Raw genomic sequence first — 20,688 nt, 5'->3', positions numbered from 1 at the left:
CATCAAGGAATTAGAGACAGAAGGGGACACAGCTGGGAGAAATAAGACCTAACGAGACAGGGAGAGCAAAGCTGGAACACTGACATCAGACAGGAACAAGAACCTTCAAAGTAAAACAGGAAACAAAACACACTTTACTAAGACACGGACTAGACAGAGAGAGACAGACTTGACACTGACCAAAGTCTACTAAATAATACATCATAATCAAAACAGTATCACTGATAAATCAAATCATAATCTAGAAAAACACCAAAGCATGAAAAACAGAAAGCTGGGTCAACATGACCCAGAACCGTGACATGTTTCCCAGTTATTTATATATATATATATATATCAATCAAGCGTTTCATTCAAAATAGTCAACAGGGTCGCAAGAAGCGTGTGGAAAAACCAAGGCGCAAAATAACTGCCCATGAACTGAGAAAAGTCAAGCGTGCAGCTGCCAAGATGCCACTTGCCACCAGTTTGGCCATATTTCAGAGCTGCAACATCACTGGAGTGCCCAAAAGCACAAGGTGTGCAATACTCAGAGACATGGCCAAGGTAAGAAAGGCTGAAAGACGACCACCACTGAACAAGACACACAAGCTGAAACGTCAAGACTGGGCCAAGAAATATCTCAAGACTGGTTTTTCTAAGGTTTTATGGACTGATGAAATGAGAGTGAGTCTTGATGGGCCAGATGGATGGGCCCGTGGCTGGATTGGTAAAGGGCAGAGAGCTCCAGTCCGACTCAGACGCCAGCAAGGTGGAGGTGGAGTACTGGTTTGGGCTGGTATCATCAAAGATGAGCTTGTGGGGCCTTTTCGGGTTGAGGATGGAGTCAAGCTCAACTCCCAGTCCTACTGCCAGTTTCTGGAAGACACCTTCTTCAAGCAGTGGTACAGGAAGAAGTCTGCATCCTTCAAGAAAAACATGATTTTCATGCAGGACAATGCTCCATCACACGCGTCCAAGTACTCCACAGCGTGGCTGGCAAGAAAGGGTATAAAAGAAGAAAAACTAATGACATGGCCTCCTTGTTCACCTGATCTGAACCCCATTGAGAACCTGTGGTCCATCATCAAATGTGAGATTTACAAGGAGGGAAAACAGTACACCTCTCTGAACAGTGTCTGGGAGGCTGTGGTTGCTGCTGCACGCAATGTTGATGGTGAACAGATCAAAACACTGACAGAATCCATGGATGGCAGGCTTTTGAGTGTCCTTGCAAAGAAAGGTGGCTATATTGGTCGCTGATTTGTTTTTGTTTTGTTTTTGAATGTCAGAAATGTATATTTGTGAATGTGGAGATGTTATATTGGTTTCACTGGTAAAAATAAATAATTGAAATGGGTATATATTTGTTTTTTGTTAAGTTGCCTAATAATTATGCACAGTAATAGTCACCTGCACACACAGATATCCCCCTAAAATAGCTCAAACTAAAAACAAACTAAAAACTACTTCCAAAAACATTCAGCTTTGATATTAATGAGTTTTTTGGGTTCATTGAGAACATGGTTGTTGTTCAATAATAAAATTATTCCTCAAAAATACAACTTGCCTAATAATTCTGCACTCCCTGTATATATGTGTATGTATATAAAATTATAATAATAATAGTCTTATACGTGAATGCAGCAGCTCAGGCTCGACTGAGACATAAGGCCCTTTGCTGCATATCTTCCTCCAATTTCTCGCCCTACTTTCCTGTTAATCATCAATGCACTATCAAATAAAGGTGAGGAGCCCAAAACAAAATAAAAAAAAATATTGAATTACCAAGCAAAATCAGTTTGAGTAATAGGCAAGAAACACAAGGAGAAATTCAAACAAGGAAAGGAGAGGAACATTAGGAGTGGCCAGATAGCTTAGCTGCTAAGCACCAAAGCTGGTTGAATTAACAAAGGACCAGTTGTGCACAAAACTGGCATGGAACTGAATTAGAACTAAGTAAAGTCCATGTCATACTAGGAGAAGCATCACCTGAACCCTGCCAGTGACTGGGGCCAAACTCGTTGGTACACTAAACATGGTGCCTGGTTTAAAAACACAAACGCAGTGTTGTTAAATGTGCTGTTTATCTGATGAACTAAAATATTATCACAGCATCATTGTTATAGATGTCATTTTGCTATTGTGTTGCTCATCTCAGCTTTAATTAAAGGGGGTGAACAAAAACATTGTCTTAATCATTGAACAATTATAGCGGTACATCTGAAGTTCCCAGAGTGCCTTTCAGTGGACAGTTGACTCAGAACCTGTAACACGGGCGGCCGTGGGTGGTGCTTGATTATTTCTTCATCAGCTAAGCTAATAAAAAGCTCTGGAGTTTCAGATATGGCAGCTGAATCTGGAAGCTGTTGCTGTGAGCCCACAGTGTGCAGTCAGAGATCGTAAAGCAAGTGAACCAGGCTGTCAAGTAAGTGAAGCAGTTCTGTTGGTCTTGTTTAATATTTTATAATAGTACACAGGGCATTTAACAGCAACGTTATTGAGGATTCAGTTTGGACTTTTTATTTAACAGATCATAATCAAAGCTCAGAACAGTTAGGTTTGAGTATAAGGAGGATAGCAGAGACTAGGCTACAACAATCTCTAGAAAACCCATAAGAATGTACAGATAGAGCTGGGCGATATGAGATTTTTTCATATCACGATATGTTTTTTTCATTTCAGGCGATAACGATATCTATCACGATATAAGCCAAATAACTATATTTGTAAGATTTAAATGTGCCGTTGCTCACAAGTAAAATGTGAAATAATCAGCAGCTTGTTTTGATTTAAATATTTATTTCCCATAATAAGTTCAACAGGGTAGATGTACTTAAGGAACATGAGACTTTTTCAGATAAATAAAGGCAAATATTGCAAACTACACAAAAGGCAGCCGCTAAAGCGTTTAAGTTTCAAAATAGAACAAACGAAACAGACTAAATTGTCAATTCCACTTAGAAACAAAATATTAATTCTAAAAATAAATCTTAGTTTGTTTTACAGAAGAACAGACAAAACTGACTAACTTTTGTCAATATCAAATAAACTGAGAACTAAAAGGAAATTCTCAATCTCTCCTTGTTGTATAGCTGAGCTTTTCAAACAGTTTTAACAGTTACTTTAGTCTGACAAAAGCCGAATGACGAATTAGCGCTTCCAGTCAGAGACTGAGGCTACGTCCACACGTACACGGGTATTTTTGAAAACGGAGATTTTCCGTTTTCGTTTTAAAAAATAATCCCGTCCACACATAAAGGCAGAAATGAAGGAAAACGCTGCTATGAACATGCCAAAGCAGCAGGTGGCGCTAGATTCCTAACCGTGCAGAAATATTGGCCAATCAGAAGTCTAGAAGCCTCGGTGGGAAAAAGTAAACAAAGCTGGGGCATAGAAGCAGAACCGAGTCGTATGTGTGGAGGGACAGTAACTGTGTGTATATGTAAGCATTTAAACACTGCAGAGAGTAGAATTAACAGTAACAGTATTGTAGAAATTCATTTCACCGAAACAATAACGTGGCGCACAGTGTGACGCATGCACCAGTTTATTGTATTTCCAGACTTGCTTTCGGCACAATTTACAGTGCACGCTACTCTGTTTTTTGTCAGACTTGAAATAGCCGAAATACCTTCACACTACGGAACTTCTTTGAGGACAAGAGCGGCGAGGTCTATCGCGATAGCTTAATTTCTCTATCGAGTAAAAGTTATATCGCGATACATATCGTTATCGTTCTATCGCCCAGCTCTATGTGTGAATTATTAAGACTTCATCCAGTCACTAAAGCAATGAAGCATTTTGCATCTCAATAATAATCTGAACCTCTTTGTTAGAGTAATTGGGAAATAAAACACATATGGGAACATCGACGTGGGAAGATAACCTGGAAAGTTATTCTTAGTAGCATATTTAGCTTTGTTGCTACAAACAGGAGTTGGAGTTCATCCACAGGGTTAGAGACTCATTAGAGAGCAGCTGATACTGGTACTGATTGGTGTTCAGAAACTTATAGTTATTTCATATTTTATTGAAACAAGCTGCAGGTGTGCATATAATCCTGTATCAAAGTACTTTACAGTTATGAATATTGCATAGCCCAGTTTAGAAATGATAATTCTGTGTTTTTCTTCATAAAAGCCTTAACAATTCACATGCCATGTAGTTAAAGACATAATAGCTTCATTGTTCAAATGCCTGAAAGAAAGAAGCCAGCAGCCTGGTCAACAGAAAGAAAATTTAGTCTCATGCCCTGTTTTTCCTCTCCAAACACTTAGATGAGCCATCTGCCTCTATAAATAGATTAAAAGGAATGTCAATGTGAATGGGAAGGACAGAAAGAGGAAGGACGGGGGATGGGTTGGATAGTAGAAAGATAATTATATCAATATAGCAGGGAGCACATTACAATTTAAAAGACAATGTCTGAGGAAATATACAAGATACAAAAACGTTGAGAAAACTGAACATGTGACTAGAATTTCCCATCTCTCTCTCTGTCCTCTGGTTTTCACTTACCCCTAAATTCAGCAGTGACAGCAAAACCTTTCTTCCATGATTGGCTTATCCCAGTGCTGCTGCCCTTCACTGACCCAGGCAGATTTTTTTCTCTATCCTAATGAACCCTAATGGGTCTAACTTTTCAGCAGACTGATTTATGCAACTTTGCTCAGAATCAGTTCCAGGCTAATCGACTCTATGTCAGACAAGTTTTAGCTGGATGGCGATATACGATATATATCTCGATATTTATTTAAAGCCATAAAATAAGAACAAAAAGAGTTCTTAGTCAAGCTGTGTCCCAGATGTCACACAGGCACTTTTATTAACATACAGCGCAGATGTACATGAAAAATTACTCAGAAATAAATTATCAATATTTATTAAATAATAATACTCCATAAATAAAATAAAACTGTTGTTTATGTGCATAACAAAAAGCTGTGCAGTCAAAATGTAAAATAAAAGATGCTGAGCATAATAACAAAGACAGATTTCGCAGCTGCTCTGTTCCCAAGTTCTACTGCGTGACCGACAGCCTGGAGTTTGAATCCGCTTCCTAACCGTGTCTCTTACAGGTGCCATTTGTGGTCCTTGTAGGGCTTTGGAGTTGAAGTCACGCCGCAAGCTATTGTGGGAGCGTGGCGCCATTTTTCTGGGCCACGAATCAAAACGAAGACACTGTATTGGAAGGACGGTTGATAGAAACATGCTTAAAAGCAGTTTAAAAGAAAAATGACGGTACAGAGACAGCTTGCATCCGGATGCAAAGAGACGGTACTTGCAGAAAATAGCGTGCATTGGAAATGTGGACCTGTTTGAAATACGGCCGTGGAGTAGAAACCCCGAAGACCAACCGCTATTGACGTAGCCTGATATATTTTCGTACCTTGTCTGTGGAGTCAGCGCATGCAAGGTGAACCAGTTTCGCAATTATAGATCTCTGGAGGGACACATCCAATTCACCAAAGATTGGGTACAAGATTTGTGAGTACGTCGTCATTCAAACAAAGGTAAGTCAGCTCGAGTACTGCGAGTAAAATGCGTTTGATTTTCCTCCAAACATTCAGATTAGTGCAGCATAAATGCATTCATGAGGGAAACTACAGTGAGAACCAGTGTTGGGACTAACGCGTTACAGTAACTACGTTATTATTGTGGTAACGAGCACGGTAACTAGTTATTATGCCAAAACCGGGAACTCGTTACTCGTTACTGGGATTTAAATAGGCTCGTTATTCGTTACTTCGTGTGGTGGCGGCATCGCGGAGCTTCCACAGATTCAATAACATTAGCAAGTGGTGGAGGCCAGCAGGTGGATGAAGGAAAAGGGAGGCAGGAGGAGAGACCCGAAGCGGCCGCTGGTCCGAGAGTGTCAGGTGAACTGAACTTCAGGTAAGAAGTTATGACCTGCAGTCTCTCTGGGTCAGATATGAACCAAGTTTAGGTGGAGTTTATTTTCGTTATGCTGACTTTTTCGTACTGCGTGCTAGCTAGCATGACGGAGTTTCTATACAGCTGGGTGGGTGCTATGTTACTGATGTTGAACTTTATTTTGTTCATAGGTTAATTATTAGAGTTGCCAACCGTCCCGTAAAAAACGGAATCGTCTCGTATTCAGAGAAAATATTACGCGTTTCGTATTGAGGTGAAAAGGAACAGTTTGTCCCGGACTTCAGCTACAATGAAAAAGACACAAAGCTGGAGTTATTCTGTGTTTACGCTGCACAGCTGCTCTCTTCTCTCATTCTCCCCCTCCCTCTCCTGTTTCTACTTCAATCATGAAACTGATCAATGATCAGCTGATCGGCTCTCTTGTTTGTTTATCGCCCACTTTGCGCCAGAAAGAGGAAACCAGCGGATGTCGCGCTAAACAACAGCAGCACGTTTAAGCTTGATCAGCTGTTGTTAGAATTTATTTAATATTAATTTCTAGTATCAGCTGATGTTTGCTGGAGCCACAGCTGTAAAGCTGCTGGTCATGATGTTGGTTTGGATATGTGGTGAGAGGGAAACATGAAGATGAAACCAGGAGATGTCCTTACTGAATCATCAGAGCTGAACAGGTGATGGAGAAACAGGTTTACCTTTTAGGTGACATGAATGAGTTGAAGGGAAGTTATGAACTGTTTCTGAGAGACAAATAACACCAGGATCCTTTTTTAGGTAGCTGACAGCTGGTAACTGTGCAGGGGCGGGTCTAGCAAAGTGTTGCCAGGGGGCAGGTAGGGCATTAACAGGGAGAGGGGGGCACAAAGAAATACTTTTCTTTCTTATTCTCATTTAAAATGTCTAGCTTTTAAAAAATAATTATCTGAATCTTACAACAAACGATTGATAGATTGATGCATATATACCATCAAAACAGTGTACATCACTGTCACAACAGTGTTTGTTTTCATTCAAAGGCTTTATGATTTTTCCTATAATGGTGGGCCGGTCTCTAGTCAAAATGCCCGGGCCAATTTTCTGTCCCAGTCCAGCCCTGTATGCAGCTCATCTGCAGTCTGGTGTTACCTACATCTTCCTATTCAGAAGGCAGAATTTCTGAGTTCTGAGTACAATCAAAGCACCACGACTGCAGTTTTTGTGTTGGATGTAAAAGGCGCACATGACGCTGTGACGTAGGCTAGAATCATGGCAGCAGTCAATGACGGTCCAGGCGTGGGATTTCTCTCGTGGAAATATGCACATTATCTTTTCCTTTCTATTGGTAGGTGGCACAGTGCACTGTGGCAAGTAAGCAAGCTAGAAGACTGGCAAAGTTATGGAAGCAACACATTAACAAGAGAATTCTGAGTAAAACCAAAGTTACTTTCCCTAGTAACTAGTTACTTTGAAAGTAACGAGTAACTTGAAGTAACTGAGTTACTTTTGAGAGAAGTAACTAGTAATGTAACTAAGTTACTATTTTAAAGTAACTTACCCAACACTGGTGAGAACATGTGGAGGCTGTTAGATGGATAACACAGTGAGTTCAGTGCACTGATGTGATATTGTCCTGAAGGATTTAGTTATTCTCTATGGTTAAAGAAATCGCAATAATTTATTCATATTTATTATAAATAATTCTAAATATACATCTTGCTTCCGTGTTTGTGTGCTGTGTCACTAAAAGTAAATTTTATTTTAGTTTTATACATTGATCAATGACCTGCAGAATCTCCTTATCATATTAAGTGATTCATAATTGTCACTTTATGCTTTCTCCATCTCTACAGTGATGACATCCTTGCATTACATACTTTAGGTTCATTTTCTGCAGGCAGGTTTCTGACAGAACAGGCAGATTTAGACTATAACATGCAGCGTTCTATAGATGGACACATAAAGAAATGAAAAATGACATGTATGTGCTAACTTTCTAAACACTTTGTTACATTTATGATAAAGTAGATAAAACACATTTGTGTCGGCCTTGGCTCATTAAAGTTCTTGTCTTTAAATTAACTTTGTCTGTTTCAGGTACTGCACTCTCAAAGACTGAATGAACCAGCATTGCAGCCATGGGTCATGTGAGCATCACAGGGAAGGTTGAAGCCCACTGCAGCTGTAGGCGGAGTCTGGAGACCTGCAGCCATGTCGCAGCAACAGTGTTGATCCGTGGCACAAGGACTGTTACAGATGAACCTGCATACTGGGTTTTGCTGGGTAATATGACCAAGATACAGCCAGAGGTTGGCCATAAGATAGACGTTCTCCTCTTCAGCTGCCCAAAAAAAGGCTCTCGATCAAAACATAAACAGACCATCTGTAGTGACAGGTAAAAGGAGCCGTCCTCAAAACAGAAAAATCCCACCTGCTACTTTGGAGGAGTTGTCACTGCTATTGGATACTTTGCTGGAACACAGTAAAGCTGTGGGTTGTGGGAATGACCCATAATGTTTTATCTAGGGGTCTAGATTTATGCCTGTAGTGCACTGCCGTGTAAATAATTTGCATTTACTGAATATGTACTGACTGAGTACCACTGTTCAAAAGTTGAATAAAGAAACAAACTAATTTTTGCCTTTTTCCTTTAATTAAAACCACTTTAAAGAAAATCACATCAGTTACAATGATGTCATTTATAGTTTATAAAAGACAATGTTTACACATGACAGCATTTACATGATATCACCCACTACTAACACTACTTAATTTACTGTATCTTCTGAAAAATTACTGCTATTTATATTTAACATATATCCGGCTTCCTCCCACCGTCCAAAGACATGCAGCTTGTGGGGATAGGTTAATTGGATAATCCAAATTGCCACTAGGTGTGAATGTGCGAGTGAATGTGAGTGTGAATGGTTGTCTGTCCCTATGTGTTAGCCCTGCGACAGACTGGCGACCTGTCCAGGGTGTACCCTGCCTCTCGCCCAATGACAGCTGGGATAGGCTCCAGCGCCCCCCGCGACCCTGAAAAGGACAAGCGGAAGCGAATGGATGGATGGATGGATATTTTTATATTTATAATATTTAACAGTAGCGATTTTCATTTGTCCCTGGTTTTACTACCACACTGTTCGCCAAACGCAGCCAACCTTCACTGTCTTATCCAGAAGGGTCACCCCTTCACCCTCACATGGAAGAAGTAATCTGATTGGCATGGTGGTATGTTTGAAGCAAGGATTTCGGAGTGGCCCTTGTGTAGCGCTGGAACCCAGTAATGATATGTTTCATCCATTTCATAGGCTGGTTTGCTGCAATAATGCCAAATAATTAGCAACAATATTACGTTGAAGCACAATATGTATTACTCCGCGAGGCTCCTACCACATAAAATCGGTTTGAGGTCAGTAAGCACAAGCAGAATTCAAACATGAGGCGCACTGTCGATTTTTCAGATTTCGTTAATCTCGTTAAAATGACGTTAACGTCATAACTGCATTAACGCGGCAAATCTATGTTAACGAGTTACCACAGATAGCCCCGGGTAATGCAACTATAGCATTAACATCCTTTTAACGAGAGTAACGCTGCAGCACTAAAATAGTAATCTCCAAATGTTTTCTTTTTACCGAGCAGCTCCTCTTTGATAGCTGCCGTGTCCATCCTGTCGTTGCCTGCAGGTGAAGCGATGGGGAGTCATGTTCAGTGAAGGAGAGAGGCGAGGCGTAGAGACAAAAGTAGACGAAAGAGAGGCAAACTTGTGGCTCTACAAGTATAATTATAACGTAACATAGACTATATTGATATAAATGATATTGTCACATCTCATATCTTGTATAAAAATATATCAATGTACTTAAAAACTCGATATATTTTCCTTTGTGCCTCAGAATATAAGGGACTGCATATAAAAATGGCTGTAATTCATCATTTTGATACAGTACCCTTTTAAAAAACTTTATTTTAGGTGTTTTATACACTTATATACACTACTGTGTAAAAGTCTTAAGCTACTTCTCATTTTCATGTATATTTTCCTTCCAAGGAGACAGACTTTCTTGTCATTTTTAAACTGGTCTTGAGCAACACTTTGCTAGACTTTCTGTTTTTTGAAAGTTTGTCTTTGCCGTGGAGGCCTAGGGCACGACCCGACTCCCTCAGTGTATTTAAGCCCAGTGTGTCTTTGTGTCAGCGTCGCGTCGTTAACGTCTGTTCACCCTCACTTGCTGTGTGTTGATTTCCAGTCCTCCTGCATCTCAGTTTAGAGTTTTGTTTGCTTTCGTGAGTTTTATTTTATCTTGATGTTTTGTTCCAGCAATAAAGCTGCATTTTCAGTTTAAACCTCGTTTCCTAAGAATCCTGCATTTTGGGTCCACCACCTGCCTGCCACACAGCCGACCATGACAGAACAGGCAGCCCTCTACACCCTGCTGCTAATGAAGCATACTTTGCTCATATCATGCAGGGGTGTTTCAATATAACACAGAAGGCAATTAAGCCACATGAGCATTGCTTTGATTAGAAATGCATTTATGTGTGGGAACAAATTTACAAACAATATAATCCTAAAACCCCAGTTAAACACCTAAACTCCTTAGCGATTCAGTCCACAGTTTCGTTGTTGGACTCTACTAGAACCTCCAAACAGTTTTCACTGAGCTCCTGAGACTCACCCATTCCTTCGCAGATGTTTGCAGCAGCAGTCTGCATGCCTAGGTGCTTGACCTGTGGCCACAGAAGTGACTGGAATGCCTCAACTCAATGATTTGGATGGGTCAGCGAATACTTTTGACAGTGTAGTGTAACATTTACCAACACTGTGGCTAACACTGTAACTGCATCTTACAGGCTTTGTCCACCATGTGCTGCATAGCTGCTCAAGCCCCTCGAAGACACACTCACACACACTGAGTAATAAATATCCAAATGTTTTTGTGTAATGTGTTCTTAATTGTGTGAATGCCGTAAGGCATCCACACTTTTGTGTCCCTGTTTCTCTTTATACTTTATTCTTCAGCCTTATTTTAGTTTTTCACCATTCACATTTCAAACTGCTCTTTCTGCTAATGCCAGCTGCATCTTTTTGTGCTCATAACTTTTATACTTTTGGAAATATTTAGCTTTTTATGCACTTTTTGGCCCTTTGAAATGAATGGGACCACACCACAAGTGTGATAGCTGGTTTAGCTCAGCAGAGTGAGCCATGTTGTAGCTCAGTGAGAGGAGCAGCTGGGTTTGAATCATGGCAGCATGTTTTCAGCTGACAGAATTTCAGCTTCTGCAGCTTCTTTTTACCTGACTGTTTTGCTTTGTCAATATTGCTGCTAAATGATTACAATTCTGCAAAGTTTTCATGATTTCAGCAACTTTTCCGATATCCACTTCAGCGTCTTCACCTCCATTTCCAGTCTCTGAGATAGCAGTGAGACGAGCAGCCACCCTGAGCCAGGCAGCGCAGGTTTGACTCCTACCCGTGGCTGTTGCCACACATCTTCCCCACTCACGCTCAGTCTGCTTTCTTAACACTCTTCAGTTTTTCAAATAAAGCTGTCTTCAGCAAACACTTTAGCTTCTACACCTCTTTTCAGCAGATAGTTGTGCTTCTTCTGCATTTTTCCACTACAAATGCAAATTCTTCTAGTGTGAAAACGTTGTTCTTAAACTGTGGATTACTAGCTAAGTGCAAATATGGCCAAAAAAGGCTAATTTTACTGTTTTAAAAAAAAATTCAATATTTAAGTAATGTGATACCGACCCAAAGCAGAAGCTTCTTATCTAGTCAGTACAAGGAGCGTCCCAGAAGGTTTTTCCAGCCTAAGAAGAGCCTTGAAGGCTGTTCACAGATCAGTTGTAGTTTCACCATATCCTGAGTCACTGTCAGCTGACAGCTGAATTCAGCATCCCTGGTTGGCCACCGAGGCTGATTTTTGACTCCTATCTAGAGTGGCCTCACCGGCCTTAGGCCATCATCCTCAGGTTCTCTGTTTTTACCCTCCTACCTCTCAGGTTTGGCACTTACCCCGTCCTCCTACTGCCAGGCTGTCCTTCTGAGAACGTTCACTCTTTTGCTCTCGAATGATTAGTACTGTGGACTTTTACTACAGCATTACTGATGTAGATAACAAACAGCCTGCTCTTATATAGCACCTTTTAATTTTTAAAGCTATACAAAGCAGCAGAGCTGTGGAACAACATACTGGAACGCCATCCAGTTTAACAGAGGTTAATGTCTTTCCCAAGTACACTTGGGGAGACACAGCATATGGACAGGCTGATTACTGTTTAACTACATGAGATTAACCTGGTACAGTTTATATGTGTTTTTAAAATATTTGAATATTGTAGATCAAAAAGGCTTCCTGGACAAAACTGCTTCGAACATCAACCTAAAGCACACTACAGCACAAAGTGCGACATGTTTGTACTTTTCATCTGTGGCTCCCGTCTGTTTGTTTATAATTAATGTTTTTATTACAGCGCTTTTCTTCTGTACTGCAGTGTCTGTGCTGCAGCCTGCACAACTCCCACTAAAAGCCACCATCTTCTCACTGCTCAGCCTGGAAATCACGCTCTTAGTCATCAGTGCGCGCACACACACGCGCGCGCGCGCACACACACACACACACTTTTAATTCCCCTGGCTTTGGGAATTGAAAGTGTTTTGTCTTTAACAGAAAGTGAATGAGTTGTAATGTAAAATTGTAACTCCTGTTACAAGAATATAAACTTGAACAATACTACACCGAGTGATGATTCAAGGCCATAACGAAAGGCTACAGTATACTCACTTCCACCCACACACTGTACACTCCTTCAAAAAGTAATCTATTGTTGCTCTCAGTCAGTCTGGGGAGGGGATACGAGGCCATTTCCACACAATGTGAAGTCCGACTTTATAGTAAGAACTAACAAGTATATCAATATCAGGTATTTAAATACTTAGGATTCTCAACCTTATGGCTTTAGACTGAGTCAGAGGTGAATGTCATCACAAACCTAAACAGCAAATTCAAAAGTGTTAAATGTTTTGGTGTTAATAGTCTTCTTGCAAAAGTAGAGTTAATTTTACTCTAAGCAGAGTCACATTCTTTTAATGTAACTCTGAGGTGTAAAATGATAGTAGTTAAAATCGAGTGTTAAAAATGAGTGTTTCTCTGTCAAATCTGGAGGTGTTACAATGGAAACATTAACTCTTGACCTCTTAACTCTGAACTCCTACAGGGGCTATGACACCAACAGAGTAAATTCACAGACTCCGCCCCCAGCACGGCTCCAATCGAAGCTGAAGTGAAGCCGTTTCAGAACATTTTGCTCTACATATTTGAGTTGTTTGCCATGCTTGGTAAGTCATTTTTTCAAAGATTGTTTCAATTATTATTATGAGCTTTTACTTCTGTGGCTCTTTGGAGTTGAGACAAAGCTGTGTGAAAGGCATTAGCCATGTTGCTCGCTGATAGCATAATATTCTGTTTTAGCTAGCTGAAAGGTATTGTTTGCGGGCAAATACCACAGCCTTGAAAAAAAGCTTGCATGTGAATTTTCAGTCAAACTTTTGGTCAAATACACCTAAAACAATGTCTAGAATGTGAAATGTTGGTATAATGGTGCTACTTGAAGCCTGAAAACGATCGCCCATAAAAAATAAAAAAAACGAGCAAACAGCAGTAGCTGACGTCCTGACTGGATTCTACGTTAGCATAGATCCCTCCAGAGTTTTGTGCACACGGTTTAGGTAAAAATGAAAAAGGTTGAGGTTTTACATTTAGTTCAGTATTACCTGTTGCCTGTGTCCTTGTCTTTTGGGAAAATACTTTACACAAGTAATGGCTCAAAGAGGATTTTTTTTTTTACTGTGCTGCAATTGTTTACTGGATTATTTGTGCCATTAATTAGTGTCAACTAATTTTTATTCAATCTCCGCACAGGATATGCTTGTGAAGATGGAATATGGGGGAGAGCAGAAGTGCGTTGAAGTTCCACAAAGGGATGAATGAAGGACATGCATATTGTATTGAAGAAATAAGTGATGAGAATGCTGTTATTTGCATTTACCATGTCAGACCTTTTGATAAACAAAATTCTAATGAAAGTGAGAACATGTATACTGTTACATCTTTCAGAAAATGTTTTGAAATTGTGGTGCACAGTTCAGAATAAATGTTTTTCAAAAACCATTGCGTCTTTTTAGTAAATGTTTATTTCCAAAAGAAATTTCTAGAAGTTCAGAACAGTAAAATTCCCGCTTTTTAGAATGAATTAGAAGATAACTCTTACGTAGTTAAACTAAAATACTCTTTGAGAGTTAATATATAAACTCTTAACACCAAGTGTTAAATTATCAACTCCAGACAGATTTGGTGTTTAACACTAAATCAGAGTTAACGTACCAACTCTCCAAAAAGAGTTAAATTAACACTCTCTGGTGTGGACCCATATAGACACTTTAATAGTGTTGAAATCAAATCCGATCAGGTACTCTTGAACATTCTTAACTTTGCCTGTTCTAATTGAACAGAAATTTCTATGAACTTGTAAGAACTGTGTAGGACATGAATCAGTCTGTGTCAGATCCTGAATTTGAAATTTCCACTGAAGTCACGGGTAAGAGACAAGTGGAACCAAGATCGAGGCCATTTGCTTTTTGAAGTTTGCAAAGACTGCTAAATTGTGCCAGTGGTAGTTCACTCTTTGCAACATAGTACGCTGTTCTAAACAGATTTTCAGGTTTATTTTTAGTATGTTATTTGCAATTGGTGTTTGTTCTGGGAAAGATATTGCAGACTGAGCAATAATGCATTTCTTGCATTTCTCATGGGCTTCTAATGGGGGCCTTTCTTAAAATGACTGGTCCCAGTAACAAAGGCGCTTGTCGACTCAGAAATCGAGAGAAAACCAACAACACACCCGGCAGAACATTATGTTATTTACACGGGTGCACATAAGTGGTCCGCATGTGCGCATTCGCTGTCAAAATAAAAGACGCGCACCAGATAAGAAGTTGCAACGCGCGTTTGCGTCCATATAAAAAGCACTGTTTTTGTCCGCTAGAGTGGGATTTTCACGGCACATTCTGCACCACATCTCTGTGCGTTCATCATTTGTTTGAAGCCAGCTCACCTCCTGCAACCACTTTTCCGAGAATACGTGCTTCTTTTGTGTGTGTGTATGTATATATATATATATATAGTGTTGAATCTTGTTCTTATTTCATTTATTGTTTCTTTTACTGGGATCCTATTTTTAGACTTTCAACTGTATACATGTGCTCTGTTCTGACTCTAATTAATGGCTGAAGCAACACACAGTAGCAGCGCATCCATTTTCTTAATCACCCTCTAATGATGAAATGACGTATGTGTAACCGTGTACGTGCATGCATACCTAAGTATTTGGAAACTAGACTACAAGCATGTAATGCTGATTACATGCAAGGTGATCCCACCTTCACTCAGAACCCAGAATGCGTGTGTGTGAATGTTCCACTCTAATACCCCTGGGCGCTGTAATGGTGAGACAATGAGAAAGGAAACAGTCATATACATTACATCCTTCTACCCAATTAAAAAAAGCCCTTCTCACTTCTCTATTTACTCTGTTGGTTATTTATCTCAGCAGAGAGCTGCATTCTTCTAACCCAGCTACCCAGCCCACACAGTCAGCAGACCACAGACCCACTTTAATAACATTTGTCAGCTTGCTGGGAGTCCTTTAGCCGACACACAGCTAATGCAGAATAATGTTTGTTTGTTTTGTTTTTTAACATTTTAAAAACTAGGCTTGCAACAGTGAGATTTACATGAAATGATAAAAGCTAGAGTTATTCAATTATTAAAAAAGGTTTGGTCAATAATGGCATTATAGTTATTTAACACTATTACTCACTGACATGACTAGTGACTGAACTGATGTTAAAAAGTATATCTGCTTGAATTTTAAATACATTTCAACTACAAATATAGCAAAGTCAAGTCTTCCTTAGCAACAGCTTCCTTACAAATATAATGTTTCAAATAGGAGAGAAACTAATATAATCTGGCTTCATCACAATCTCACAGAAGATACTGCTGCAACGCTGGCTCCTCAATCAGCAGATACATCAAAGGCCAGACTTACTGCGGAGGCCAAATTATCAGTCTCAATACAGGTGTAAGTGTAAATGGTGATACAAAGAACAGTGCAATGTAGCAGATCAAAAACATACAGCAGTGATGAAGCAATGAGTGATGTACTGATATAGGTACAGCCTGTTATGTGCAATATGCCAAAATAATTCTGAGTAAACAAGCACTCCATGTATGCATTTCATATGAAAAGGAAGGAGCAGTTCATTTACTGCCTGCAAGCGTTGACAAAGCATACAATATTTTTTTAATACTGTGTCATCAGAAATATAGTTATTGGAAATGGTCTTAAAATTTTGTCTTGTCACTTTATAAACCTGAAGTCTGTGTAACTTGTAGAAGAACATTTCCTGCCAGATTCAGGATCCGACCCAGCCTCAATAAAGGTACTGCAGTTGTGGCACATACAGGGAGTGCAGAATTATTAGGCAAATGAGTATTTTGTCCACATCATCCTCTTCATGCATGTTGTCTTACTCCAAGCTGTATAGGCTCGAAAGCCTACTACCAATTAAGCATATTAGGTGATGTGCATCTCTGTAATGAGAAGGGGTGTGGTCTAATGACATCATACACCCTATATCAGGATGTGCATAATTATTAGGCAACGTCCTTTCCTTTGGCAAAATGGGTCAAAAGAAGGACTTGACAGGCTCAGAAAAGTCAAAAATAGTGAGATATCTTGCAGAGGGATGCAGCAGTCTCAAAATTGCAAAGCTTCTGAAGCGTGATCATCGAACAATCAAGCGTTTCATTCAAAATAGTCAACAGGGTCGCAAGAAGCGTGTGGAAAAACCAAGGCGCAAAATAACTGCCCATGAACTGAGAAAAGTCAAGCGTGCAGCTGCCAAGATGCCACTTGCCACCAGTTTGGCCATATTTCAGAGCTGCAACATCACTGGAGTGCCCAAAAGCACAAGGTGTGCAATACTCAGAGACATGGCCAAGGTAAGAAGGCTGAAAGACGACCACCACTGAACAAGACACACAAGCTGAAACGTCAAGACTGGGCCAAGAAATATCTCAAGACTGGTTTTTCTAAGGTTTTATGGACTGATGAAATGAGAGTGAGTCTTGATGGGCCAGATGGATGGGCCCGTGGCTGGATTGGTAAAGGGCAGAGAGCTCCAGTCCGACTCAGACGCCAGCAAGGTGGAGGTGGAGTACTGGTTTGGGCTGGTATCATCAAAGATGAGCTTGTGGGGCCTTTTCGGGTTGAGGATGGAGTCAAGCTCAACTCCCAGTCCTACTGCCAGTTTCTGGAAGACACCTTCTTCAAGCAGTGGTACAGGAAGAAGTCTGCATCCTTCAAGAAAAACATGATTTTCATGCAGGACAATGCTCCATCACACGCGTCCAAGTACTCCACAGCGTGGCTGCAAGAAAGGGTATAAAAGAAGAAAAACTAATGACATGGCCTCCTTGTTCACCTGATCTGAACCCCATTGAGAACCTGTGGTCCATCATCAAATGTGAGATTTACAAGGAGGGAAAACAGTACACCTCTCTGAACAGTGTCTGGGAGGCTGTGGTTGCTGCTGCACGCAATGTTGATGGTGAACAGATCAAAACACTGACAGAATCCATGGATGGCAGGCTTTTGAGTGTCCTTGCAAAGAAAGGTGGCTATATTGGTCACTGATTTGTTTTTGTTTTGTTTTTGAATGTCAGAAATGTATATTTGTGAATGTGGAGATGTTATATTGGTTTCACTGGTAAAAATAAATAATTGAAATGGGTATATATTTGTTTTTTGTTAAGTTGCCTAATAATTCTGCACAGTAATAGTCACCTGCACACACAGATATCCCCCTAAAATAGCTAAAACTAAAAACTACTTCCAAAAACATTCAGCTTTGATGAGTTTTTTGGGTTCATTGAGAACATGTTTGTTGTTCAATAATAACATTATTCCTCAAAAATACAACTTGCCTAATAATTCTGCATTCTCTGTATGTATTTGTGCATATTAATTTTTAATTTCCTGCACGGTGTGTGATACTGCAGGTATTTATTATTGTTGATGGACGAGGACACACAGCCAACTGTAAGTAAACACAGAATCTGCAAACTTGTACGCTGGCGAGAGCAAGTCTTCAAATCAGATTTGATCAAGTTAAGGCACGAGGCACCTACCCAGCTCAAATACTGGAAATCAATTCAGTTTCATTTGGTTTTTACTTATAATGCACCAGATCAAAACAATCATGAAGGCAAAGGTGGAGACTGGGATAGTAGAACTTAATAAATGATGTTCACGTGGTCATGAAATGTTGCGTGATGTGGTGACCGTGGCCATGTACTGGAAAGGTTTGTACCCTACCCGATGTCTTATTTCCTGCATATTTAACATCAAATGCTTTAGATAAAAAAAAAATTTTATTAGACAAAAGTAACCTGAGTAAATGCTAAATGCAATTTTAAATACTGATTGTATTTACCAAAGGGGAAAAGCCATCCAAACCTACCAGCTACCAGGCCTACCATGTTACATTTTGAATTAACTGTTTAACCATATATTTTGAAATGCTAAGTTCAAATTTGATTAGCTACAAAGCTAATTTGACAATGTGAGGTAGGCTAAACAATCAAAAAGCAACACATCATGTCACGATCTAAAAATAATTTGAGAACAAATAAGAAAAAAGTCATGACGTCTATTAGTCAGGAAAATGTTACAAATCCATTTCTTCAAAGAACCACAGTGAGAGTTATTATCAAGAAAACCTGCCCAACAGTGGCTGACCCCAAGAGCCCCTCACCAAATCATCCAGGAGGTCACAGAAGAACCCAGAACAACATCCGAAGAACTCAGTCAGTGTCAGTGTTCACGACTCAACCATAAGAAAGAAACTGGGCAAAAACTGGGAGAGAAAACCAACCAAACCAACCAGAAAACCAATACTGACCATAAAAAAACCAAAACAAAGGTTCATCCTCACATATTCAAAAGCCCATCTTGCTCCCCAAGACTTTGGGAAAGTTTTCAGGGGACTAATTAGAGAAAAGCAGGACTTTTTGGAAGGCTGGTGTCCCGTTACAGCTAGCATAAAACTACCCCAGCATTTCATAACAACAACATCGTACCAACAAGCAAACATTGAGGTAACAGTGTGATGGCCTGGGGCTGCTTTGCTTGGAATCATGGATTCTACTCTGAAAATCCTGAAGGAGAATCTCCAGCAATCAGTTTATGGCCTGATGATGAAGAGCATTTTGGTTATGCAGCATGATCTGAAACACATCAGAAACTCCACCTTAAATGGCTTAGAAATAATAATAATAAAGCTTTGAGTGGTCTAGTGAAAAGTCCAGACTTAAATCCAATTGAGATGCTTTAGCATGACCACAAACAATTCCATTCAGTTTTATTTATATGGTGCCAAATCACAATAACAGTTAGGGTTAGTAAGGTGCTTAAATTGGCCATTCATACTCGAAAAATGTCCAATTTGTCTGAATTCACACAACTGTGCAAAGGAAAATGGGCCAAAATTCTTCAGCGTGAAATGAATGTCTTGCCAGTTATCAGCATCACTTGAAACAAAGGGGTAAATACTTTTTCATGGCACTGTAAATATCAGATGGACTCAACATTAGCAGATACAAGAGACACTGGGTGAATAACCAAAGAGAAACCAGGACATCTGTGTTAAACCCGAATTTAGGCTTCTGAGTTTCGTGTGGGAAACGTTAACAAGTCGATGATTTGTACTGAAAACCCAGTGACCTGAGAGGAAACCACAGCATTGCAAGGAAATACACAAATACATAACAGACACCATAGAGTGGAAAGAACCGAATATTCAACATCAAGAGTCAAACGGGACATTTTGCACATTTACCACCACACACATTTCATCGGACAATTGCTTTGGCTGAATGAACACAGGCGTCACATTGAAAAATTGGCCTGGATTTATATCTCAGGCTCCACTGTGTCGGTGATGTCGGCGCCGACATATGTGTGACAGGTAGATGTGTCTTGGCACAGACTGCATGACAGCGCGCGCGCACATGCGCGCGGGCTCGCCCGGCTCGGTGTGTGATGCTGTGCCGCAGGGTACCGTTAGGTAACATTTTTGCTCTCCTTACCCTCAGCCCTGCTCCGAATTGGCTCGCGCTCCACCGGGCCCGATTGTCTGTCGCCGACTCTCCGTTACCGGGTAGCGATCCGGAGTCCGAATCCTCTCCTTCCTCCAGCTCCTCTTCCCCCTCCTCTCTCTCATCCGCCTCCGTCTCCTCTGTTTTGAGCCGTTTAGCCGCCCTTCCGTACTCCCCTTCCTCACGCTGGCCGGCTTCTTCTGGAGTAGACATGCTCGGTGGTGGATCAGGTGGACGAAGCGACAGTGTCTGCAGCTGGTCACTCTGACACGTCCATGCCGAGAATGATCCTTTGGTACCTGTCTCGTCTCACGGGTCCTTTCCACGGATGCGTCTGTCTCTCTCCAGCGCCAGTGATTTTCTATATATATGTCCCGCCCAGTGCCTTCTGTTATTGGTGAAACTGGTCCTGCGCCTTACAGACACGGCGTGTCATTGGTCGGAATCGAGTCGTCAACCGACAGGCTCTCTCCAGGCTATGCAGAGGAGTGCATGGAGGGAGCGGAGAGGAATGGTGGGTAACATACAATGCAGGGAGAGGCAGACTGAAACCACAGAGGGCTGGAAAAAGCAGAGGGGGGGGGGTCTCTCGTCAATATGTGCA

At 40.6% G+C, this 20,688-nt stretch overlaps 1 protein-coding gene across 1 annotated transcript in view; it reads right to left on the bottom strand.

Moving 5' to 3' along the window:
* Positions 1-20,585, bottom strand: part of LOC102301907 (heterogeneous nuclear ribonucleoprotein L-like) — a gene marked incomplete in the record, with an annotated part of 78,661 nt that extends 58,076 nt beyond the window's left edge. Inside the window, 1 exon segment of the mRNA XM_042213069.1 lies at positions 20,076-20,585. Within this exon segment, the coding sequence (XP_042069003.1) occupies positions 20,076-20,297 (222 nt within the window).
* Between the last annotated feature and the right edge of the window lie 103 nt (positions 20,586-20,688).

Source organism: Haplochromis burtoni, unplaced genomic scaffold (genome assembly GCF_018398535.1).
Source record: "Haplochromis burtoni strain Fernald_Lab_line unplaced genomic scaffold, NCSU_Asbu1 Contig_414, whole genome shotgun sequence".
Taxonomy (NCBI): Eukaryota; Metazoa; Chordata; class Actinopteri; order Cichliformes; family Cichlidae; genus Haplochromis; species Haplochromis burtoni.
The sequence above is the reverse complement of the archived record's forward strand: the minus strand, read 5'-3'. Positions and strand labels throughout refer to the sequence as shown.